This window comes from Bombina bombina, chromosome 3 (genome assembly GCF_027579735.1).
Source record: "Bombina bombina isolate aBomBom1 chromosome 3, aBomBom1.pri, whole genome shotgun sequence".
Taxonomy (NCBI): domain Eukaryota; kingdom Metazoa; phylum Chordata; class Amphibia; order Anura; family Bombinatoridae; genus Bombina; species Bombina bombina.
The window spans coordinates 803,358,308-803,385,834 of record NC_069501.1 but is presented as its reverse complement, the minus strand read 5'-3'; the positions used below and the strand labels follow the sequence as shown (position 1 = coordinate 803,385,834).

Here is a 27,527-nt window from a genome sequence, read left to right as displayed (position 1 = left end):
ATAAAGCAAATTTGATAATGAAAGTAAACTGAAAAGTTGTTTTAAAATATGTTCTATCTGAATCATGAAATAAAATGTTGGGTTTGGTATCCCTTTAATGTTGACACATTAAAAAAAAAAACACTTTCTAATCTCGATTATGGAAAAAAAGTGAATGTTTAATTAATTGTAACCGAATAGCTAGGCTTTGCCTTTTTCAATAGTATTACCTAGGAATAATTGCAATAATCCACTGGAAGCGAGATTACATTTAAACAATATTAAGTTTTTATAAAGTTTATGAAAAACAGTCAAGTTTGATAACATACAATGCAGCCATTTAGCTGCCCTCAATATTATCACTTAAAATGGTGTCTCTCTAGGGACAAAAATAAATGTTTGAAGGCTTCGTCATATCCAGCACCAGCAATACAATTATGGAGTTGATCCTTTATAGCATTAACATTCATCACAATATGTACATATTTTTCAGATATTTGTGGTTATCTTCCTATTTGTATTTTTGTTGCTGTTTTTTTTTATTATTTGATTGTGTTCATATTGGTACTTCAACTGTTAATTGAATTGCATATTATTTTAAATTATATTTATTTACTCTTTATTTAATGCTTAAATTAAATTACATCTATGATGTATTAGATAGAACGTTCATATATTATTATTTTGTTGGAGATATTTCACAGTGCACATAGATACACATTTATATATGAGTGTGTGTTGTAGGAAAGCAAAGAAATGGCAATTGTCTTCTAATTTCTGAACCATTTTTAAACCAATTTCCAACAATTACTTTTTGTTGCATACCTTGAAATTAGTTTTGCTGTTGGAGTAATATAAGCATTTATATTCCTATCCATCCCTTTCATTATTGTTACCTTTTATATTATATTAGTTATAATTCTCTATTTACTCCCAAATAATCACCAGCAAACTTTAGAAGTTTATAACATTAAATGGACATTATAGTGTAAAAAGAACCTTCTATAATTTGTTAGAGCATGCAATTTAAGCACTAGCGAGCCTTCAATGCTATGTGTTTAACCCTTAAAAAATGTATTTATTTATTTATTTTCAGTAGGGGCAATCTTACAACTTGGTTCTTTGACTACCACTGCTGATTGGGTCGAAGGCTATATTTACTCAAGACCAGCATAGCAGGATCACTAGTGCTAACATCACATGCGCTAATGAATTAGATAGTGTAATTTTTTACCATAAGAATGGTATTTTACTATATATAGAATCAAAACACAGTTTCTAATATAATCAAAATAAAGTATGAAGAAAAGGTTTTACTGATAGTAACTTAAAGGGGCAGTCTAGGCCAAAATAAACTTTCATGATTCAGATAGAGCATGTAATTTAAAACGATTTTCCAATTTACTTTTATCACCAATTTTGCTTTTTTCTCTTGGTATTCTTAGTTGAAAGCTTAACCTAGGAGGTTCATATGCTAATTTCTTAGACCTTGAAGGCCACCTCTTTTCAGAATGCATGTTAACAGTTTTTCACCACTACAGGGTGTTAGTTCATGTTTTTCATATAGATAACACTGTGCTCGTGCACGTGAAGTTATGTGGGAGCAGGCACTGATTGGCTAAACTGCAAGTCTGTCAAAAGAACTGAAATAAGGGGGCAGTTTGCAGAGGCTTAGATACAAGATAATCATAGAGGTTAAAAGTGTATTAATATAACTTTTTTGGTTATCCAAAACTGGGGAATGGGTAATAAAGGGATTATCTATCTTTTAAAACAATAAAAATTCTGGTGTAGACTGTCCCTTTAAGATGCCCAAAAACGTTGAAGTCTTAAAGGGAGAGTAAATAATTTAGGATTGTAAGATAAAATGTTTAATTATGCCAGTTAAAATATCTTTGCAATATATTTTCATTATTTCTTTTGACACCTTTCTCTAATTTAACAATTAAAGGGGCAGTATACTGTAAAATTATATCACATACAATATGTTTCCAATAGCTATATTTTTATCTGTTGAAACCAGCCTATTTAAAAGGTTATTTTAACTGCAGTTAAAATACATTAACCTATTACCAGCTGCTTGCCTGAGTGCATTGTCCCTTTAAGAGTATTACAATTCTGAGGATTGGATACGTCTGAGTGTGTTAAAAAGATAAGAACTATCATAGAAAAGCATAACCACAAGTGTTAACTGTACATAGGTAGGGAATGTGTGCTGCGGCCATAGGGCATCTGTGGGTTAAGTCCTATTCAGCATAGTGTTATGTGAAACAGAATAGTGATTGTAATTGCTGGAAACTCTCATCAGCAACTTGTCATCTGAGGAGTGAGGCCTGACAGGCTTCCTGCCAACACTATTTACGTCACAGCCCTTTCATTTTCCTTGTGGCAACCGAAAATGTGACTGAAGAATCCAGGTTTTGCAGGCAGATGCTAAACCAGCCCAGTGTAGGAATGTGATTTATTGAAACAAGAGCATTTAACTAAAATATAAAGCATGTAAGTTGGATTATAGTTATGTAAGTTTGTTAAAATCAGAAAGAAAAATAATCCTGTCAGGAGCTAAGCAGCAGGACACTTATGGCTAAGAACGCCATGGGATTCATTTTATGGGGAAGCATATGGAGACATTTGTTAAAATTAAACAACTTTGCTCCATAATAGAACTACAGAAACATAAGCCATTCAGAGAAACATAGATAAAACGTTTGCATTAATGTAAAATACTTCAGCTATTGAGAATATGATAAAAAAAATGAAAACTTGAGAATCAAATCTGCAAACATTTTGAACCATCTAATTTCATATGTTAGTATTTCTTTTAGTTGTGATATAATAATTAAAGGGACACTGAACCCATTTTTTTTTCTTTCATGATTCAGATAGAGCATGACATTTTAAGCAACTTTCTAATTTACTCCTATTATCAATTTTTCTTCATTCTTTTGCTATCTTTACTTTAAAAGCAGGAATGTAAATCTAAGCAGCCAGCCCATTTTAGGTTCAGTACCATGGATAGCGCTTGCTTACTGGAGGTTTACAATAACCCACCAATAAGCAAGCATAACCCAGGTTCTTAACCAAAAATGGGCCATCACATTCCTGCTTTTAAATGAAGATAGCAAGAGAACGAAGACAAATTGACAATAGGAGAAAATTAGAAAGTTGCTTAAAATTGCATGCTCTATCTGAATCATGAAAGAAAAAAGTTGGGTTTAGTGTCCCTTTAAGGTATCAACAATTAGATGTGTTCTCCTAGTGGAATGTGTTGATGCACCTTAAAGGTCATTAAATGTATTATACGCATAGAACATATCAGCCAGTAAGCTCTGCATGACTCTGTTAAAGGGATATAAAAATAACAATTTAATATTGCCATTGTAGTTTATTTTTTGTCTGATAGCTCTCTAAAAGTTTTGCTGGTTGGGAATAAACCCTAAAAATTATACTCACGATGCCACTCTCACAAAGATTTTAGAACATCAGCCAACCAGCACATGCAAACACACCAACCCACATCCTTTTGCGTGACAGGCACTATTTTTATTTTATATTATTTTTATTATTATTATTATTTACATTTTTTTAATCAAAGCCATCACAATCTTTTTGAGTCAAACACTGAAACTTCATAACTGTCATGACATTTGATCTATATTTTCTCATAACGACCCAGTTAACAGATGATGTCTGTCATTATCTGAATGCCATTTGTATATGGGTATGATGAGTTGCTCAGTAATGATTTTAAACTTTTAAAAAGTTGAACATTTTTATTTGTAATATTTTTTATTTATTTTTTGAGAAAACTTTGTTTTTCAAGTTGGTGAGATTTTCTCATCTTCTACATATACATATGTAAATTATTTATCTGTCCCACTTCTTATGGACTATACAATGAATATAGGTTGAATTAATCTAGACCTTACCTTCATATCCACAACTAAAATGGTATATGTGGCCATTTCACAGTGTATTGCACAAGCTCAAACTAATAGAATGATTCCAGATCATCTTAGAACACTTACAAACATGTCAAAAATGACAGTTTTTCAATACCCTTTGGCTGTTAAATTTGATGTGTCAATTTTGTGGTCGATAGTTAGTTGATAAATTGTACTCAATGCATCCATATATCACGTGTGGATTTTCTGATATCTGATCCAATACTTTTCAACATGAAAAGTATGTTGAATAATTCATGTTGGGAGATGAAAAAAAAGGTAAAGTCTATTTTGCTAATTTCTACATTTACAACCATGGGCCATTAAAGTGTTAAAATTGCACATTCAAATCTGTGCTCTGTCCCTAGCATTTCTTTAACTATGTGATTAATAAAGTTTGGTTTATCACACCTTACAAAAAAAATCATCATTGGGAGTACAGCTAATGAGACCATTCAGTTACACAAAACAGGAGGTATTGGCGCACATCCACTTGCAAATAAACTAAACATTTTTTTTTAATAATCTTTATTGTGGTTCTCAGAAAGGCAAACAAACAATTATCATCAGCAGGTTATAAATCATAACACATCAACAATTTGCAGAGTGTATCCAAAATAAACAAAAATGTTAACAATCTGGTCTAGTGCTGTACACACACATCTAAGTATTTAAAAGATGAACCTCGTATTTTCTCATTTTACTTAGAGATATTTCCCTTAAAGAGCTTTTAAGACCTCTTGGGCCTAGATATTATTATAGGAGTTACATAGGGAAATATGGTAACAAGGTAGACAACAAATATAATCTGTAACAGAAGGAGTATATAAAGGGATGTCTTACTGAAGTCCAGAAAAACACAATAGACCAACAGTAATATGGTAGATGGTAAAAAAAACAAACAAAAAAAAAAAAAAAACAGTTAGCAGGATCTTACGTCACCTGGTTCTGGGCAATATAAATGAATATACTATTGTTAAAGTTGCGGTATAAAAGAGATAGACCGCTTAATTAGTCTTCCACAACAGGAAGCACATTATATGGGGGGAGGTGATTATTCACATATGGTAGGTAGGTAAGATGGTTTATTATGTCTTAACAAAGAGAGAAAACGAGCTCCAACACTGCACTTATATACAAATTGGGTACTAGAGGAAGAATACAAAAGAATTGGTTAGATACTAGATTATTGTCCAGCCTGGCATGGTGGAGCCTTAAAATTTAGACTATTTGCTGAGACATGGCTTGTGTAGCTCAGCTGAAATATTAATATTATATGTAAGGACCTGCTGGCGAAAATAACAATTATTGAATTTATGGCCCTCAAGATAAACTGAAATAACACAAGACCTAATTTATACCAAGTTATAGGACTTTAACTGTAAACATTTCCCTGTAAACTTGGCTACCATAAAGTGTAGCTACATATGTAAATCTTGGAACTTCATATGCATACAAGTATGAGATATTAAATAGAATATTATATGGTTTCCATAACAGCAATAAGATGAATACTATGATGTCACTTCAAGTCTACTGATCTTCATGATTCATAGTATTAACATTTTATCTAGCGCTACCAATTGCAATCCCTGTGCTTATGACAAAAGTAACTGAATTGATAGAGAGTCATATTATATGGCAAACAAATGTTCAACGACTGTCATTCAGGAGAACAGGCCCTCACTAAATCCTTGTAGTTCTATGCCAGGAGGGAGGACCATAACAAGAAACTATAGTAGCCTACTCTGATGTTCCATCTTAAATATTATTATGCATTATGTGAGGTGAGTATAAACCTTAAAGGGCCATTATACACCCCAAAAAATATAGGCTACTTAAATAAAGCACCAACAGAAGATCAAGTTTGTAATTGACAAGTATTAGCAATTTTGCTGCTAAATCTCCTAAAAATGATTATAACGTTTGTAATCCTCTCAGAGAATGAGAATACGAACGTAATCTCCACTAGCTTGAGAGCAAGGCTTTTTCTACACTCCCTATCTAGTGTCTTTTACAGCCAGCCCCCATGCTGGGGCTGTCTGTGTAATAGATAAGGCTGTCACAAATCCCAAGCGTTTCTCCCTGACTGTTTACAGTGGCACGGATCTCACTCCCCCCTCTGCCCTCCCCGGTAAGCTTTCTGTAGAAACAAGAGGAATATTTCACTCACAGCTCTGTGAAACATGATCCTGAAATGTTTTACAGAGCTGTGTGTGAAATATCAGAGTCAAAAGTAGATTGTGTTTTTATTCCATTCAAACAGCCAATATCTGCATAAGCAATTCACTGGCAATGTCAGCCTTTGATTAGTTTTGAGAATCATTTGTATCTCACAATTTATGGGATGTTTGCATAATGTATACATCTCTTACAGAAATGTCACTGATATCTTATGTGTATAGCAGATAAATGATGGATTTTACTATCCATTAATGTCAATTAATAACAGACTGTTACCAGCAAAGTTTATTCACCCTAAGTGTAAGGTGTATAATCCCACGGGGGGGTGTCAGCGCAGGCCAAAGCCTGGGGCCTAGTGTACCACCTGAGGCATATGTAGATTATCTGATAAGGGCCCCTTAGAATGACTCAGACCACGCAGCATTATGATCGAAAGCCAATTCTGTTTATTGCACAGTGCAAGCCTTTCTTATAGTGACATACAGGGTTAAGGGGATGACACGTTAGGACCGCGTCATCTTACACAGTTATACAGAGCAATTTACAAGGAAAAACTGGAACATGAGTTTCTCATAACAATATTTACAGAGTCATAACAAACTACCATCTGCAGAGACAACCGAGTGTCTGAAGCCTCTTGTTTACATTATCTTATTCTATCTTACTTCTAGGCATTAGGCCAGGGTACATTGGCAAGGCCGAATAGCTAAAGAAACTCATAACATGCATATAATTCTCACTGCATAATACCCCAGTATAATAAAGTCTATTCATTACAAAATGGCTGCGAGGAACAAGATGGCTGCGAAGAACAAGATGGCTGCCATCAGGTTCATATTACCCCTAACATAAAGTAATAGTGGTAGCCAAATGCTGTTGAAGAAAGTTTCCCCTAAGCCAGCCGTTTCTCTGCACCTCGGCAACATCAAGAGCTCTGCCCCCTGCAGCTACTCCCACTCTTCTGCCTCCTCATAAATATTCATATTGTATTATCTGGAAAGCAGGGGGCGGAGCTCTGGATGTTGCCGAGGTGCAGAATATGAAACGGCTGGCTTAGGGGAAACTTTCTTCAACAGCATTTGGCTACATGGCTGGATTGGCCTACCAGGATACCAGGAGATTTCCCGGTGGGCTGCAGCATCTGGGGCTGGAAAGCTACAATTTAAAGTGGTAATTATTGGATGCAATTGGGTTATAAGGTATCTATATAACAATAATTTTGCACTTTCTTTTAATACAAACATATAATATAATTCAGATAAAAATTGGTGGAAGGAGTATCCCAGTAATGCCCTTTGAGAAAAATGGGGCGTGCAAATTTTACTGACTCAACGATCTCCAAATTTTCTAGGGCTGATTTTTATTCTCAGTCCGGCCCTGTTTGGCTACCACTATTACTTAGGGTGAATAAACTTTGATGGTAACAGTCTGTTATTAATTGACATTAATGGATAGTAAAATCCATCATTTATCTGCTATACACATAAGATATCAGTGACATTTCTGTAAGAGATGTATACATTATGCAAACATCCCATAAATTTTGAGATACAAATGATTCTCAAAACTAATCAAAGGCTGACATCGCCAGTGAATTGCTTATGCAGATATTGGCTGTTTGAATGGAATAAAAACACAATCTACTTTTGACTCTGATATTTCACACACAGCTCTGTAAAACATCTCAGGATCATGTTTCACAGAGCTGTGAGTGAAATATTCCTCTTGTTTCTACAGAAAGCTTACCGGGGAGGGCAGAGGGGGGAGTGAGATACGTGCCACTGTAAACAGTCAGGGAGAAATGCTGGGGATTTGTGACAGCCTTATCTATTACACAGACAGCCCCAGCATGGGGGCTGGCTGTAAAAGACACTAGATAGGGAGTGTAGAAAAAGCCTTGCTCTCAAGCTAGTGGAGATTACGTTTGTATTCTCATTCACTGAGAGGATTACAAACTTTATAATCATTTTTAGGAGATTTAGCAGCAAAATTGCTAATACTTGTCAATTACAAACTTGATCTTCTATTGGTGCTTTATTTAAGTAGCCTATATTTTTTTGGGTGTATAATGGCCCTTTAATAGTCAGGGGGATAAAATAAAATAAAACCAAATCTTTACACCAGATGAGATCGCCGGAGTTCAATGCCAGGAAAGAGGATCATGCTGGAAAGTTATATCAGCCTATTCCGATTCTACTGGAGCAAAGGTATAGATGCTTCCCATTTACCACAATTATTGAAAGCCGAGGAGAATGAAGTAAGAAGCGCTGCCTCCCCACAGGATAGAGTAATGGCTGCATATCCTTTGTCTTCAAGACGACTAGAGAGACGCTGTGAATGGCAAGATGGCGGCTGGTGCTATAATCGCCAGAGTGGTTCAGGAGCCCTCAAGACCTTTTTCGTCCCTTGACTACCAGAGCATTTAGGTGGGTAAGATCATCATTTATTTGGTTCGGCAGGGTCACGCATGGTATTATGAGTTCAGTATAGCTCTCCGTGTGTTCGCAGTATCTCACGGACCCAGGTAACACAGGTCCCATAATATGCGGGGGATGCCGGGGCCCCAAAACATCCCCGCAAATGATTTTCACATCCTCGGGATCCGGAGATACCTCTGCCAAAGTCCTGCCACTCTCTACCCTCTCTACTTCTCCGCCCAGGGAAGCAGCAAGCTTGTTATGGTGGGGATCTAGAAGTCTTCCGATCTCAGTGAGTAACTGACTGAGATCCGCCATAGGAGTTATATGTCCACGAGGGTAGTAATATGGCCGTCACTCGTGCTTCTGAGCGGGCTACCCAAACTTGGGACCCAGCTGGCGTGCAAACAGCAAAATATACCGTCCTCCAGTTAGCAGATAGAGGTGGGGTGTATAGACCAACTATATGAAAAGTTATTTGTGGGTCAAGATCTGGTGTTAGGAGGTTTTTAGATGAGATTAGGCAAGAGCTCCAGAAATTTGCGACCTCTCAAACTAAACATTTTTAAATGCTATAAAAACTGCCTGCAAAAAAACAGCTATGCTTTTATATTAAAATTAAGATCTTAGTCACACAATATGGCCATATTCTGCTTAGCCAGTACCCACCTTACAAAGTGTCTCAATGTTGACTTGTTATTAACACTACAATACTTTGCCTTTATGGGCCGAATCCTTCCTGCTTTTTTTTTTTTTTTTTTTATAGAATGAGACTTTCTGGCTTACTATACACCTTAATACACTGTTATGAGTACAGCTTGGGTGGGGCCCTCTAACCAATGGAAGATTGACAGTATTCCTTTTTTTTAATACAATTCCGCAAAGTTTGGTTTAGCACACCTTACAAAAAAGTTTAAATAATCCGTAAATTAAAGTCTGATCATTGGAAAAAAAAAACACTAAGCAGTGGCTTATACTTAATGTAATTAATGACAATATGTATTTTTTACCATTTTAAAGGGTTTTATTCTTTTTTTTTTTTTTAAACTTCATTTGTGTAGGTCAATTACTTCCTGTCATAATCCTACAATAGTGCTGGAGTCTCTACAGTAAGGCCTAAATAGCATGATGACATACATCTTCTAGAGTAACATTAGCTGGTTTACTATAAGATGAAAGCTGGAGAGACAGTCATAAAGTCAGGTTCTGCCCATGCTCAGAAGAGGCAGAATGCGACCAAGTTCTCAGCATGTCTGCTCCCTCATCTAGCTCTAGGGAGGGGCTCACACTGACAATTTCTGAGTTTTCATTTTTCAAGAACACAATTTATGTTTATTTTGATTTTGAAACATATTGTTGACTAACAGAGCACCGTTTCATATCCCTTTAAGGAAGGGGTATAAAATGGTATAAAATAATGGTTTAGGTCTGGACTGGAACAGATGATTGTGTGTATGCAGATCTCTTTCAATAAATATTGAAAAAGAGTAAATTAGTGTCTTTATAAGAACTAAAATTTATATGACTATGCACACTTTCCACCCATTTTAGAAAATATTAAAATGAACAAAATAAATCATTTTAGTATGTAGTTTATTTAGGATGAAGGTTATTAGTGTTCTCAAAATTAGAATTTTTGGAATACAATTGTGTTTAATAATATTACATTTGAGTGGATACAATCTACTGGCAGATACAATATAATTATTTATAATATTATTTTAAAAAAATGATAATATGGTAAACACTACATGCTATGGAATTTTGTAGCGCTATACAAATAAATGATAATAATAATAATAATAATAATAATAATAATAATAATAAATACATGACTAACTATGGAGTAAGTAGAATAAATTAGATATAGTTTCCGGAGATGAGATTGAGAAACACATTTAAATACAAAATCTTTATGTATGATAACCAATAATTGAAAAGTTGTATTTAAAAAAAAAAAAAAAAATTGTGTTATTACCTTTCTGAATAGTTCTACACCATTATAAACTTACATCATGTTTTGCTACCCAGCAAGCTGACAGGCTCATTGTATTGTAAGTAAATTTCTGATAGACACTATGACATCTTACATATCAGTTTGTACATGCTGCAAAATGTTGTATTTTTTACCCAGCATGTTTCTTATATAATTAATGTTCTTCATAACTGCACTGTGATTTATGATGACACCTCTCTGACCTGATTTTGGAAGGTCCTAGACATGGACTGTTTTTAGCTCTGTAATTTGACAGGCCTGTGTTGTAAAATGATCATAAAAACTAGCCTCTAATAATTTGTCTTATTATCTTTTATTTTTAATGCTCCCATATTTTAATTTTTTCACAACAAGAGATGCATGATGAATACAGGAGATTCTAGACTAGTACAGATACAGTTCCTGATCGGACTCATGATTTTTTTAAAAAATGTTTTCAAAGTCTCTGATTCTATATTTGTTACATGATATTAATACAATATTTACAGTAAATACATACGCCTAGATTACAAGTCACACGCTGTCTGCAGCGCACGTGCAAAATGTTTTTTCTTTAGGCTCTCTCGAGCATCTTCAGCCTAGCTAACCTCACCAGTCCTTATGTTATTACATACTATTTTATAACATAAGGACTGGTGAAGTTAGTGAGGCTGAAGATGCTTGAGGGAGCCTAAAGAAAAGCCTTATCGCACGTGCACTGTAGTCAGTGCACGACTTGTGATCTAGGCTATAGTTAAAACCTTTATTAAAAATTAATATTGCATAAATATGCTTTTCCATGTTTTCATCTACTTGATTGCAAAAAGCTACAATGCACTTATATATATATTTATATATGTATTTATGTGTTTATATGTGTATATACGTCTGTAAATACATTTATAAATACATCAATACATACAGTATGTACACACATATAAACATACAGTAATGTGGAAAAGAAAGTACACCCTCTTTGAATTCTATGGTTTTAAGGACATAATAACGATTATCTGGTCCTTAGCAGGTCTTAAAATTACGTAAATACAACCTCAGATAAACAGCAACACATGAAATGTTACACTGTGTCATGATTTATTTAACAAAAATAAAGCCAAAATGGAGAAGCCATGTGTGAAAAACTAACTCCACCCTTACTGCCTCCATAGGCTAAGTAGCAGCCAGGTGCCGCTAATCAAATGCCCTTGATTAACTGATCACCAGCAAGTGTGACCACCTCTATAATAGCCGAAATTTTAGCAGATTGATGGGCTGGAGCAATGCCAAGGGTGAAAGACATCAGGATTGATCTTCGAGAAGCAATTGTTGCTGCCCATAATCTAAGAAAGGTTATAAAGCCATTTTCAAACAATTAAAGTCCATCATTCTACTGTGAAAAAGATTATTCACAAGTGGATAACATTCAAGACAGTTGCCTATCTTCCCAGGAGTGGATGTCCCAGCAAATTCACCAGAATTCAGACCTTGCAATACTTGCAAAAACCCAAGAGTTACATCTCAGACTTTACAGGCCATGTTAAATGTTAAAGTCCATGACAATACAATTAGAAAAAGACTGAACAAGTATGGTTTTTATAGAAGAACTTTAAAAAGAACATGACAGCACGGCTTAGGTTTGAAAAGTTTGCATCTGAACAAACCACAAGACTTCTGGAACAATGTCCTTTGGATAGATGATACCAAAGTGTATATGTTTGGCCATAATGCACAGAGTTATGTTTGGCAAAAACCAAACACAGAATATCAGCACAAACACCTCATACCAGTGGAGGGGGTGATAATTTGGGCTTGTTTTGCAGCCACAAGAACTGTACACCTTGCAGTCATTGAGTCGACCATGAACTCCTCTGTATACCAAAGTATTCTAGAGTCAAATGTGAGGCCATCTGTCCGACAGCTAAAGCTTGGTCATGCAACAGGACAATGATCCCAAGCACACCAGCAAATCTACAACAGAATAGTTAAAAAAGAAAAGAATCAAGGTGTTGCAATGGCCCAGTCAAAGTGCAGACCTTAACCCGATTGAAATGCTGTGATTGGAACTTAAGATAGCTGTGCATAAATGAATGGCCACATACCTTAATGAACTGAAGCAACGTTGTAAAGAAGAGTGGGCCAAAATTCCTCCACAACGATGTGAGAGACTGATATTGTCGTACAGAAAACAATTACTTCAAGTTTTTGCTGCTAAAGGTGGTTCTACAAGCTATTGAATCATAAGGTGTTTTTTTTACACATGGCTTCTCTATTTTTGCTTTATTTTTGTTAAGTAACTCATGACAGTGTAATATGTCATGTGTTCATCTGAGGTTGTATTTACCTAATTTTAAGAGACCTGCTAAGGACAAGATGATTGTTATTTTGTCCTGATATGTAAAACCATAGAATTCAAAGGGGGTGTACTTTCTTTTTCACATGACTGTATATATATACATGCATATATATATTTAGATATGTATATGTATGTATCTCTGTGTTAAAGCCCTTTGTCTGCCTTTTTTTCCAAACACTGATCTTTGAGCCTTTACAACTTTTTGTGCAGTATTCTTTTTTAATAATTTTTATTAGATGGTGTTATTATGAGTGTAACTGTACTTTTACATGTATTTTTGATGTGTTTTGTGACACTTTATAGTTTTGCGTAACAGTAAACTAGAGCTCTAAAGTTACAGTAATCATTGTAGTATAAGTCACGATTGCGCTCACGTTTGCATTTACTTTCAACTTGTACAATCACTACTTCCAACGTGCGTAAACAGCCGTGATAAACCCGATATTGCCCGAGCTCAGCTGTTAGAGTGCCACTCGTAATCTGGCCCTAAGTGTTCACACAAGTGTTCACAGATATACATAAGTGTGTCTTTTTTTCTCTCTTTTTCTTTCTTCACATATTAAAGGCTCCATTTATTAAGCAGCGGATGCTAATTTGGAGGCCCATCATTTCAGACTCGCCTGAAACGGAAGTTAAGAAGCAGCCGTCGTAAGACCGGTGCTCCTTAACCTCTCCGCCACCTTTGAGGGTTAAGAACATCTTTTGATCACTTTTTTTTATTGTCCGCTTTATTTTTACTTTAGGGTTAAGAGTACTTCTCCCATTTTTTTCTTCTCCCCTTCTCTCCCTTATCTTTAGTGAATAGAGGATCAGTTTACTCTCAGGTGTTAGAATTTTGGAAATGATATCCTTTTTCTATAGCTCAATTCCTTACATGAGTAAGAATGATATTTATTCTTCTTTTCTTTTTGAATGTAAATATTGTAATTAATTCAATTTGAACCTATTGTTATAAATAAAGCAAATAACAAAAAAAAATATAACTTAACCCTAAGTGTGAATGATGACACATGGTCGTCATCCGCAGAATGTGGGGCTCATGGCAGCCCCCCCCCCCCCTGCATTTACCCTACATATCTTGTGGTCTAGGCCTCCAGCATCACTTGTGGAATCTGGCAATGATGGTGATGACCAAGCCCCAGAAACCAGGAAGTGCTGGGAAGGACAACAGAAATGAAGGGAGCTGGATGGAGGGGTTGGAATGTTAGCTCCCTTAAAGGGACAGTTAACACCAGAATTTTTGTTGTTTAAAAATATAGATAATCCCTTTATTACCCATTCCCCAGTTTTTTGCAAAACCAACACTGTTATATTAATACACTTTTTACTTCTGTGACTAACTTGTATCTAGGCATCTTCTGACCGCCCCTAATCACATGACTTTTAGTTATTTTGCATATAGTTGCATTTTAGCCAATTAGTGCAGTGTCTGCCACTAGCCACGGGCGTGATCACAATGCTATCTATATGGCCTACATGAGCTCCCCTGCTGTGAAAAGTAAATAAAATAGAGGCGGCCTTCAAGGGCTTAGAAATTATCATATGTGCCTCCCTAGGTTTGCTTTCAACTAGAATACCAAGAGAACAAAGCAAAATTGTTGATAAAAGTAAATTGGAAAGTTGTTTAAAATTACATGCCCTATTTGAAAAATTAAAGTTTTTTTTTGGACTTGACTGTCCCTTTAAGCTTTTAAATGGTGGGTTTCTAGGGCTTATCACCTGTTCTTTCAAACAGTGTGTCTTGGGGGTTAAAGTTTGAGTGCTATTTTACAGGGAGTGCAGAATTATTAGGCAAGTTGTATTTTTGAGGATTAATTTTATTATTGAACAACCATGTTCTCAATGAACCCAAAAAACTCATTAATATCAAAGCTGAATGTTTTTGGAAGTAGTTTTTAGTTTGTTTTTAGTTTTAGCTATTTTGGGGGGATATCTGTGTGTGCAGGTGACTATTACTGTGCACAATTATTAGGCAACTTAACAAAAAACAAATATATACCCATTTCAATTATTTATTTTTACCAGTGAAACCAATATAACATCTCAACATTCACAAATATACATTTCTGACATTCAAAAACAAAACAAAAACAAATCAGTGACCAATATAGCCACCTTTCTTTGCAAGGACACTCAAAAGCCTGCCATCCATGGATTCTGTCAGTGTTTTGATCTGTTCACCATCAACATTGCGTGCAGCAGCAACCACAGCCTCCCAGACACTGTTCAGAGAGGTGTACTGTTTTCCCTCCTTGTAAATCTCACATTTGATGATGGACCACAGGTTCTCAATGGGGTTCAGATCAGGTGAGCAAGGAGGCCATGTCATTAGATTTTCTTCTTTTATACCCTTTCTTGCCAGCCACGCTGTGGAGTACTTGGACGCGTGTGATGGAGCATTGTCCTGCATGAAAATCATGTTTTTCTTGAAGGATGCAGACTTCTTCCTGTACCACTGCTTGAAGAAGGTGTCTTCCAGAAACTGGCAGTAGGACTGGGAGTTGAGCTTGACTCCATCCTCAACCCGAAAAGGCCCCACAAGCTCATCTTTGATGATACCAGCCCAAACTAGTACTCCACCTCCACCTTGCTGGCATATGAGTCGGACTGGAGCTCTCTGCCCTTTACCAATCCAGCCACGGGCCCATCCATCTGGCCCATCAAGACTCACTCTCATTTCATCAGTCCATAAAACCTTAGAAAAATCAGTCTTGAGATATTTCTTGGCCCAGTCTTGACGTTTCAGCTTGTGTGTCTTGTTCAGTGGTGGTCGTCTTTCAGCCTTTCTTACCTTGGCCATGTCTCTGAGTATTGCACACCTTGTGCTTTTGGGCACTCCAGTGATGTTGCAGCTCTGAAATATGGCCAAACTGGTGGCAAGTGGCATCTTGGCAGCTGCACGCTTGACTTTTCTCAGTTCATGGGCAGTTATTTTGCGCCTTGGTTTTTCCACATGTTTCTTGCGACCCTGTTGACTATTTTGAATGGAACGCTTGATTGTTCGATGATCACGCTTCAGAAGCTTTGCAATTTTAAGAGTGCTGCATCCCTCTGCAAGATATCTCACTATTTTTGACTTTTCTGAGCCTGTCAAGTCCTTCTTTTGACCCATTTTGCCAAAGGAAAGGAAGTTGCCTAATAATTATGCACACCTGATATAGGGTGTTGATGTCATTAGACCACACCCCTTCTCATTACAGAGATGCACATCACCTAATATGCTTAATTGGTAGTAGGCTTTCGAGCCTATACAGCTTGGAGTAAGACAACATGCATAAAGAGGATGATGTGGTCAAAATACTCATTTGCCTAATAATTCTGCACTCCCTGTAAAAAAAATATAGAAAAACTTGTTTTAATGCACAAAACAAGTATATATCCTTATAACATGCTATCAAAAAGGCTTAAAGAATCCCAAGACCTTTGGTTTTAAGTCCTCTAAGCCACTCTTAAAAATATATCCCTATAGAAGTTTTTTTTTTTATTTTATTTTGCATTCTATTTTTTACAGAATTCCAATAGTAGCAAAAGATGGAGTGACATCATAGTAAGCAGGAAAAATAAACAACCAATAAGATCACAGCACTATTGGGCAGATTTATGAAAGTGCGAACGGACATTATCTGCTGTAGCGATCATGTCCGCCGCACATCGATAAATGCCATCAACATACGCATTTATTCACTTGAAATGCTTGTGCAATGCCGCCACCTGCACAGTCGCAGCCAATTGGCCGCTAGCAGGGGGTGTCAATCAACCCGATCGTATGCAATCAGACGGATTGCTGTCCACCACCTCAGAGCAGGGGGACGAGTTAAGGAGCAGTGGTCTAAAGGCTCTTGCAGAAATAGAGGCATTGGGGCCAATATGGGGCTTAATAAATCAGCCCCAATGTATCAAACTCAAGGAACACTCCTCTTTTCTTTGCTGGTTCCCAGCAGTTAGCAAGCTAAGCAATTTTGCTCTCTTATTTAACACTGCTCTATTTTTTCTCAAGGAATTAGCATTTTCCATCTACAGTCTTAATTGCTCTACGTTCCTTTGCACTGTAGCACTGTACCTTTCATTTGCACTGTAGCTGTATCAGGTGCAGGCTGCTTCTCAGCTCACAGTACTTAACACCATGCTTTCATACCCCGTTGTGTTTGTCCTGATGCATTCTTTATTTTTCCATTTTTTATTTATTTATATATTTTTATTCCAAATGTGATTTAACTATTTGACTTTATTTTACAATGATTATTTTATTTTGATAGCTTTTGTAGGTATTCTAGTTCTCATTGTAGTTTAGCGCTAGAACATGTGTGACTTGACTGTTTAGCTTTCTTTAAAGTAAATGCGACTTTTTGTACAATAATGTCTGTGTCCTATTTCTATATGTTTATTTTAACTATGGCAGTGCTGTTTTATTTAATCATAAGTAACAGTTGCACTTGTCAAATCAGCTGAAACATAGCTAATAACTACTTCATTTTAACACTGAAATAACTATGTACTGATTTATACTATAGATGTGTATTTATGTATATGTCTAAATATGTATATACATGTTTTTGTTTTGTTTTTGTTTTTAAATAGTTGAGTTAGTTATTGACAAGCCAGCCTGATTTGTTAGTATATAATCTATCCTACTGTATGTATGTGAGGGATGGAAGAAATAGGTATAATATCTGGTGTCTGGATGGATGAATCCCCAGATATCATAGAGATTGTAGTCTTTGAGTACCTTCCAGTTGTAGGATGTTTTTTTTTTTTGTTGGTATTTTGGAAGATGGGTTTGAGTTGTCTATGGATGGTTGGAGAGGGACATTAAAATCACCTCCCATAAAAACAATGCCTTTAGAGACGTCTTAAAGGGGATTTAAAGAAGTGCATATGATTAGTTTTAAGGGGTATACACATTAATTAAAGATATAGGTCTACCAAAAGCTAGGCCCACCATCCCTAGAAATCTTCCCTCAATGTCCCTAACCATCTGTGTTAATATGATGGGGATCTTTTTCTTAATTAAGATACTGACTGATTTTTTAGTATTTGCTGAACTGTGGTAATGTTGAGTGTAATTTTTGCCAATAAATGTAGGTTCTTTTATGCATTTAAAGTGTGTCCCTTGAAGGATATTGGCTCCTCTTTTAGTTAGGTCAGATAATGCTTTAGATCTTTTACAAGGGAAATTGAATCCCTTGACATTTTGGGTTTATATATTAACCCCTTGAGTGCTAACGATGGCTCAGAGTCATCGCTAGCACTCTCTCACCTTGAGGGAGATCTGGGGCTCCCACCCGCTCCTACCCCAGCGATTAGGCCTGCATAGTGACAGGTATCGTCGAGGCTTCACGTTTTGTGAAGTGATGTCACGCACAATGACGTGATGACTTCACCGCGCACCTTTATTAAAAAATTACAATACAAAGCATAGGGAAATGGGGCATGCTGCTTAGATGCCCGTATCTCAGGCATCTAAGCAGCTACAGACCCTCAAGACCCACCATTGGAAAGGTAACTGCCTAACCTTTCCAACGGTGTAAGTCTTGGGGATCTGAAAAAAAAAAAAGTTAAAAAATAAAAATTTAAAAAAAAAAAAAAAAAAAAAAACTTAAATCACTTTAGCACCCAGGTGGGAAAGTGCTTAGCATTCAAAGGGTTAAGATTATGGGGCCCATTTATCAAGCTCCATATGGAGCTTGAAGGGCCGTGTTTCTGGCTAGCCTTCAGACTATCCAGAAACACCAGTTATGAAGCAGCGGTCTAAAGACCGCTGCTCCATAACCTGTGCGCCTGCTCTAAGGCCGCGGACAGAGACCGCGTGAAATCAACCCGATCCAATACGATCGGGTTGATTGACACCCCCTGCTAGTGGCTGATTGGCCGCAAATCTGCACGACGTGGCGTTGCACCAGCAGTTCACAAGAGCTGCTGGTGCATTGCTGAATGCGGAGAGCGTATTGCTCTCCGCATTCAGCGATGTCTGTCAGACATGATCAGCTGATCGGATCATGTCGGACAGACATTTGTTAAATTGGCCCCTATGACTCTTGGTTCCTATAGGTAGTGACGATAACACATTTAAGAGATGACATCTGATAATGTGGAACTGAAAACATAACCATTGGTACATAACTAACAATTGCATTGAAACAAAACATAACAGTATACATTTAAACTATACATGGAAACTAAAACAGAGACTGGCTTAAATTGCTAGAAGAGACATGACAGGTAACTAAGGTAAACTACTAATAGTATCTCCTGCCACATCACTTAATCTGGAAACTGAATGGGTGGCAAAAGTGGCCTTTAAATGTTCTATATGAACTAGCATTAATAACAGAGTGTGCCCTACCCTTGAAGGTTTAAACGATAATATTTATAAACATAGGTAGAATTAAACTAGAACTTAGTAACTATAAAAAATACAGACAATAAAGTAGTTGCTTTGTTCCATATGAGAATATGTGTAAAGAGTTAGCGGGACAAGGAGATTTTTTTCATATTTTCACAAACATAGCAAGAGAGTGGATTCCCCAAATTGAGGGGTTTCCAAAAGTCTAGGCTTAATCAGCACAACCGTTAGTAATAACAACTCAAGAGACATAAGTGTCAAAAATATAAAAATATCCTTTAATAAATCACACAATTCACAGACATACCACATTCATGCATGGGATCCCAGTAATAAAAAGTCAATAGACTGAGAGCAAACTTCTGGTGCACCAGGGTGAACTAGATACGTATATATATTAACCAGTGGTATTATATATTTGTAATCCACAGAAGAGATAGTTCCATATCTTTAGAGTCCCCAAAGTGCCGCTCTGCTGAACTAGCCAGACCAAACCCTCGACCCAAAAACAGTGAAGAAAAACAGGAAGAAGCTCCACGCTGCACTATGTGAAGGAGTGAAACGAGCGTCCAGACTCGTCGGTGCTTTGCAGCCTCTCTTTTTTGTTTCCACAGCATTGGATCCCGACTAGCCCCGACCTGCCCTGTAAGACCGCGCTCCATGTAAGCATTGAAGATCCTGCCGTTGGCACTACAAACACAGGTAGTACTATTTACCAAATGTGGTCAAGAAGGAAATACCAATTGATGCACCTATGAATAACACACACGGCTTGAAAAAGTATGCTTTGAAAGGTGATTCGATCACTGTTTTTGGGTGGAGGGTTTGGTCTGGCTAGTTCAGCAGAGCGGCACTTTGGGAACTCTAAAGATATGGAACTATCTCTTCTGTGGATTACAAATATATAATACCACTGGTTAATATATATACGTATCTAGTTCACCCTGGTGCACCAGAAGTTTGCTCTCAGTCTATTGACTTTTTATTACTGGGATCCCATGCATGAATGTGGTATGTCTGTGAATTGTGTGATTTATTAAAGGATATTTTTATATTTTTGACACTTACGTCTCTTGAGTTGTTATTACTAACGGTTGTGCTGATTAAGCCTAGACTTTTGGAAACCCCTCAATTTGGGGAATCCACTCTCTTGCTATGTTTGTGAAAATATTATTTTCTAGGCAGCACCTGTTTCTTTTATAATAAGTATTTGAGTGCAGCTACTCTGTTTTGTTTTGTATACTAGATTTTTTTCATAGCTATAGTGCAGGACCTCCTATTTAAACAGTATGTATCTCTCTCTGTCTGAGGGGCTCTCTATTAATGGCACTGGCCCTTATTTGGTTTAGCACCTGAGTAGCGCTTGCTGATTGGTGGCTAAATGTTTCTCTTATTGAAACCATTATCCCCTTTGAAAAAAAGACTAGAGAGCAAAGTGATCAATTAAACTATGGTAACAATCATTAATGACTTAAAAATGCATTAGTGTATACAAACAAAGATAATATTCCATTTGTAGCCAATTGGGTAAAAAAACAAATAGCATATTTGGAGTAGCATTATCGAATGACATTGGACGCCGTCAATAATATCGAATGACATCGGACACCATCAATAACATCCCGATTATAGTCCACACCCAATTATAGGCCACACTCCTAATTTAAAGATTTAAATTAGGGGGGGAAAGTGCGGCCTATACTCAGGACAAAACAGTATATATCATGGCTGTCATCCAAGTAGGAAGCCTCTTCTAAAGATGATGCACAAGAAAGCCCACAAACAGTTTGCTGAAGACAAGCAAACTAAGGACATGGATTACTGGAACCATAATTGAAAGGGGCGCTAAAAGCAATCTGGTAAATTCTAAACTTCTTAAAACTCCAAAATTAATGTGTGTAGAAAGTGCTGTAATTAGATTTATCTAATTTACAATGGTGACTGTAGTAGTGTAGAAATCAAATTCTATATGTATGTGCTAATGTGCTCAAAATAATCTTCTAATGATAAAAAATATATATGTTCAAATGTGAAAAAAATCTAACAAATATATATAATATCATACAATCCTAAACTTTCTGTCAGGATAGGTAAAGTCCAGAGTAAGACCCAAATGCTAGAATGAGGGTAATAACACCCTAGCACAGTGAGTATATACCAGGACCTGACCCTGCGACAGCTATAGTATGAAATACTCACAGAGATAGGCTGGAAGATGGCACAGCAGGGTCAGGAGAAGAAACTTCGAGTAGATAGGGTTAATCAAGAGAGTTGTCAAGTAAGCAATGTCCGGCAATGTGAAATCAGGCAGGTAGAGGTTAACCAATAGAGTAATCCAACAAGCAATGTCCAGCAACGTGTAATCAAGCAGGTAGGGGTTAAGCAGTAGAGTAATCCAACAAGCAAAGTCCAGCAACGTGTAATCAGGCAGGTAGGGGTTAAGCAATAGAGTAATCAAACAAGCAATGTCCAGCAACGTGTAATCAAGCAGGTAGGGGTTAAGCAATAGAGTAATCCAACAAGCAAAGTCCAGCAACATGTAATCAGGCAGGTAGGGGTTAAACAGTAGAGTAATCAAACAAGCAAAGTCCAGCAATGTGTAATCAGGCAGGTAAGGGTTAAGCAATAGAGTTTTCCAACAAGCAAAGTCCAGCAACAAGGGATCAGTCTGATAGGGGTTCAGGATTCAGAATAACGATAAGCACAGGTTCAGAAATATGAGAAATACTCACAAGCCAACGTGTGAAAAACAAACAGGCACCGGAGGAGAGAAGACGCCGGAATAAGAAGCCATTCTGATGTCATAGGAGAGGGACGGCTTCAGTCAAGTTGCTAGGCAACAAAGTGTAGCGCAACAGCGCTGAAGAAATCCGGAAGGGGGAAGAGCGATCAGCTGAGCGATTGCGACAGTGCCCCCTCCTCAAGGACCCCTCCGAGGAACACGAGTAGGCTTCGAAGGATTCCGAATGTGGAACTGTTTGATCAGGGCAGAGGCGCGGATATGAGAAGCAGGTTCCCAGGAACGTTCAGTAATGGGGTAGCCCTTCCAATGAACCAAATAGTATAAACGATTACCTCGTAATCTGGAATCAAGAATTTGACTGATCTCGAATTCTGAAGTACCATCCACAAGAAACGGAGAGGGAGTTTTCTTTTTGGTGGAAAACCGATTAGAGACTGCCGGTTTAAGAAGAGACACATGAAATACAGGATGAATCTTCAGGTTGTCTGGTAAAGCCAACTTGTAAGCAGTTGAACAAACCTTGGAAACAATCCTAAACGGTCCTATGTATTTAGGACCCAATTTAGCATAAGGCTGCTTAAGACGAATGAATCTGGTTGAAATCCAAACTTTGTCTCCAGTGCGAAATGAAGGTGCCTTACGGCGTCTGCGATCAGCAAATCGCTTATACTTTAGAGAAGAGAGGAGAAGAAGTTCCCGAATCTTCTTCCAGTGTTTACAGAGATTCTTCACAGTTCGATCTGCTTCAGGAACACCAGAAACCCCAGAAGACATAGGAAAAGTTCTAGGCTCGAATCCATAAGCTGCCTTAAAGGGAGAAGTCTGTAAAGAAGAATTGAGACGAGAATTGTAAGCAAGTTCAGCCAAAGGAAGAAGTTGAGACCAATTGGAATGCTGATGATTAACATAATGTCTGAGATAAGATTCAAGAGATTGGTTAACTCGTTCAGTTTGACCGTTGGATTGAGGATGATGGGCAGTAGATAGAGATATGGTAACTCCAAATTGTTTGCATAGAGATTTCCAAAATCTTGAGACAAATTGAACTCCTCGATCAGAAACAATGTCCAAAGGAAAACCATGTAATCTGGTGATATGGAGAATAAACAGGTCAGCGAGTTTCCGGGCAGATGGTAGGCCAGTTAAAGGAACAAAATGAGCTGTTTTGGAAAATCTGTCTACCACAACCCATATGGTCTTGTTTCCGGCAGAATTAGGAAGATCAGTAATAAAGTCCATGGAAACATGAGACCAGGGATAATATGGAACCGGTAGAGGTTGTAAGAGTCCAAAAGGTAAACCAGAAGACTGTTTATTAGATATACAGGAATTACAGGCTGCAACATAATCCTTGACATCTTTGTTCATAGAAGGCCACCAGACATGTTGTTTGAGTCTCCATAATGTATTACGTACTCCAGGATGTCCTGACAAAATATTATCATGATCCCAACGAAGAAGTTTAAGGCGGAATTCTGCAGGTACAAACAAGATTCCAGGAGGTATGTTATAGGAGGAAGGAATGGAGGCTTGAGCAGACTGTAGTGCTTGAAAAGGAAAAGTAGACAACTGAGCTAGAACTTTAGCAGGCTGGAGAATGGGTTCAGAATCCAACAATGTAGAATCAGAAGTTTGAAATTGTCTGGATAAAGCATCCGCTTTACAGTTCTTAGAACCAGGAATATAAGAGAGGACAAAATTAAATCTGGAAAAGAACAGAGCCCACCGAGCTTGACGTGAATTGAGGCGTTTAGCAGTATGAAGATACAGAAGATTTTTATGATCCGTAAGAATAAGGAATGGCTGAACCGTGCTTTCAAGCAGATGTCTCCATTCTTCCAAGGCCATCTTAATCGCTAACAATTCTTTGTTACCGACGTCATAATTCAATTCTGAAGTATTAAACTTCTTGGAGAAGAACTCCACAGGAAGGATTTTGCTAGTGATGGGATTTCGTTGAGAAAGCACAGCCCCGGCAGCGATCAGAGAAGCATCCACTTCAACGATGAATTGGAGACTCGGAACTGGATGGCAAAGAACGGGGGCCGAAGTAAACGCAGATTTCAGAGTCTCAAAGGCCTGTAAGGCTTTATCAGACCAATGCTTGCAATCCTGACCCTTCTTAGTAAGAGCAGTAAGAGGTGCCGATATGTTAGCAAAGTCTTTTATAAATTTACGGTAGTAATTGGCAAACCCTAGAATCCTCTGAAGAGATTTTAGGGAAGTTGGTCTAGGCCAATCTATAATAGCCGATAGTTTGTCAGAATCCATGTCAAATCCAGACGGAGAAATGATGTAACCCAAAAAATGAATAGATTCTTGATGAAAAGAGCACTTTTCAAGCTTGGCAAATAGAGAATTTTCACGTAATCTCTGGAGTACTAGTTTAACGTGATGAACGTGATCCTGCAAAGTCCGAGAATAAATCAAAATATCATAAAGATAGATAATGACGAATTGATTAAGATAGTCTCTGAATATTTCATTAACAAAATGCTGAAAAACAGCAGGGGCATTGCATAACCCAAAAGGCATAACTAAATATTCATAGTGTCCAAATCTTGTGTTGAAGGCTGTTTTCCACTCATCCCCTTTTCGAATCCTGACCAAATTGTATGCCCTACGAAGATCCAATTTGGTAAAAATGGAAGCACCCTGGAGACGATCAAACAATTCAGGAATGAGAGGAAGGGGATAACAATTCTTGATTGTAATCTGATTAAGAGCATGATAGTCAATGCAAGGACGTAGACCTCCATCTTTCTTTTCAACAAAGAAGAAACCTGCTCCTACCGGAGAGGAAGAAGGGCGAATAAAACCTCGGGCCAAATTATCCTTGATGTAGTCTTCGAGAGAAACATTTTCTTGACAGGAAAGTGGGTATGTTTTACCCTTAGGAAGAGGTGCTCCAGGTAGTAAATCAATGGGACAATCAAAGTCCCAATGTGAAGGTAATACTTCAGCATCCTTCTTAGAAAAGACATCACAAAAAGAATGATATTGTACAGGCAAAGAATCAGGAATGTCCAAAACTGCCACAACTGTACTAGAAGGTTTGGGAGTATTCTGTAAACACTTTTGGAAACAAGAGGATCCCCAGGAAACAAGTTCTCCTTTTGACCAGGAGAAAACCGGATCATGAAGTTGTAGCCATGGAAGTCCCAAAATTAAATGAAACTGAGGAGAAGAGATGATGTCAAAACAAATGGACTCCGAATAAAGTACTCCTACAGACATAAGAAGTGGTATAGTAGAATATTGAATGATTCCTGAACCTAAAGGTTGACCACTGACAGTAGTGACCTTAATTACTTGGCTCTTGGAAAGCAAAGGAATCCGATGGGAATTAACAAAATCCGAATCCATAAACATTCCAGCAGCTCCAGAATCAATGAGTGCTTGAGCCTGGAACTTAGTGTTGCCAAAACGGAAGGTGACTGGAACAAACAGCTTGGGATTGAGGGTAGGAAAAGATTTTTGGCTTAACTCAGTCCCTCTTTCTGGAGTTAAGCCCTGGCTTTTACTGGACGGGTTGGACAATCTTTTAACATATGTCCCTTAATACCACAATATAGACATAGTCCAAGATTACGCCTTCTGAGACGTTCAGCTTCAGATAACTTAATTGCACCAACCTCCATGGGTTCACTAGATTTAGAGATAGAAGAATTCGGAGCAAAAAGGTTGGGTGAACGAGACAAAGGACGGAAATTGGATTTTAAAAAGGATCTTCTGTTACGGTCACGTTCATGGAGACGCTCAGAGTAACGAGCATCCAACTTGATACATAAATTGATGAGTTCTTCTAGAGAATCAGGAAGATCTCTATAAACTAGTTCATCTTTTAAAAGATCGCAAAGACCTTTACGAAATGCTGCACGCAGGGCCCCATGATTCCACATAGTTTCAGCAGCTAAAGTCCGAAATTCTATAGCGTATTGTGCTACAGAAAGAGAACCCTGCCTTAAATCTAAAAGTCCTGCTTCGGCAGCTGCAGACCTTCCAGGTTTATCGAACACGGAAGAAAATATGGATACAAAAGTGTCAATATCATGAAGCAAAGGATCATCCTTTTCCAACAATGGAGAAACCCAAGCCAAGGCTTTACCTTTCATAAGAGAAATCAAAAAGGTGATCTTGGAAGAAGAGGAAACAAACATCAGAGGATTATTTCTGAAATGTAGGCGGCACTGATTAAGGAATCCTCGACAGTCACCCGGGTTGCCATCATATTTATCAGGTAGCGGAATTCTGGGTACTAACTGTTCAGCAGGATGTGGCGGATTATATGTAAGATTAGAACTGGCCGCAGGAACAACAGGAGTTACAGGGACTTGTGAAGGCAGAGAGAGGTTATGCAAAAGAGCAGTAATTTGATCCAATTTAGAGTCCAATGATTGCAGGTGTGCGGAGTGGGTGCCAAGCAGCTGTCCTTGTAGAGCCACAGCTCTGGATAACTCACCAGGGTCCATTTTATGGCCTGTTTGTAATGTCAGGATAGGTAAAGTCCAGAGTAAGACCCAAATGCTAGAATGAGGGTAATAACACCCTAGCACAGTGAGTATATACCAGGAACTGACCCTGCGACAGCTATAGTATGAAATACTCACAGAGATAGGCTGGAAGATGGCACAGCAGGGTCAGGAGAAGAAACTTCGAGTAGATAGGGTTAATCAAGAGAGTTGTCAAGTAAGCAATGTCCGGCAATGTGAAATCAGGCAGGTAGAGGTTAACCAATAGAGTAATCCAACAAGCAATGTCCAGCAACATGTAATGAAGCAGGTAGGGGTTAAGCAGTAGAGTAATCCAACAAGCAAAGTCCAGCAACGTGTAATCAGGCAGGTAGGGGTTAAGCAATAGAGTAATCAAACAAGCAATGTCCAGCAACATGTAATCAAGCAGGTAGGGTTTAAGCAATAGAGTAATCCAACAAGCAAAGTCCAGCAACGTGTAATCAGGCAGGTAGGGGTTAAACAGTAGAGTAATCAAACAAGCAAAGTCCAGCAACAAGGGATCAGTCAGATAGGGGTTCAGGATTCAGAATAACGATAAGCACAGGTTCAGAAATATGAGAAATACTCACAAGCCAACGTGTGAAAAACAAACAGGCACCGGAGGAGAGAAGACGCCGGAATAAGAAGCCATTCTGATGTCATAGGAGAGGGACGGCTTCAGTCAAGTTGCTAGGCAACAAAGTGTAGCGCAACAGCGCTGAAGAAATCCGGAAGGGGGAAGAGCGATCATCTGAGCGATCGCGACACTTTCAGGAAAAAAATGTATATTTTAAATAAATATATAACTAATAGATATTAGTCAAGTATCCAATCATAGGTTTATTAGTTGATAACGATCAGCACTAATATCCTCTCAAAGAAATATACCAAAAAGTTAAGTGCTACAATGAACAGTGTAGTGGACTGCTAAAAGGAAAAAATAAACTAACAGAGCTACCATTGACCTTAATAAGCGTTAATATATTTCCTATAAAATTGATTATTAATACAACAGCATACCTACAATAGCATGACCCAAATAATTTAAACTGGGATAAATAACGAATAGATAGAAGTATATTATTTAATTATCCAT

General features: G+C 37.6%; 1 protein-coding gene across 3 annotated transcripts in view; it reads left to right on the top strand.

The window, feature by feature from the left end:
• OCA2 (OCA2 melanosomal transmembrane protein) overlaps positions 1-27,527 on the top strand; it is a 739,048-nt gene that overhangs the window by 36,501 nt on the left and 675,020 nt on the right. The window contains exon 1 of one of the 3 annotated variants that reach the window (XM_053707725.1): positions 7,152-7,277. The exons of 1 other annotated variant lie outside the window; for it this stretch is intronic. Coding sequence is in view for 1 of the 2 variants with exons in the window: in XM_053707723.1 (XP_053563698.1) it covers positions 7,289-7,306 (18 nt within the window). In the remaining variant the exon portion in view is untranslated. Of the gene's footprint in view, positions 1-7,151; positions 7,307-27,527 lie in introns of those variants that run through there. One more of the 3 variants, XM_053707723.1, reaches the window with a different exon arrangement.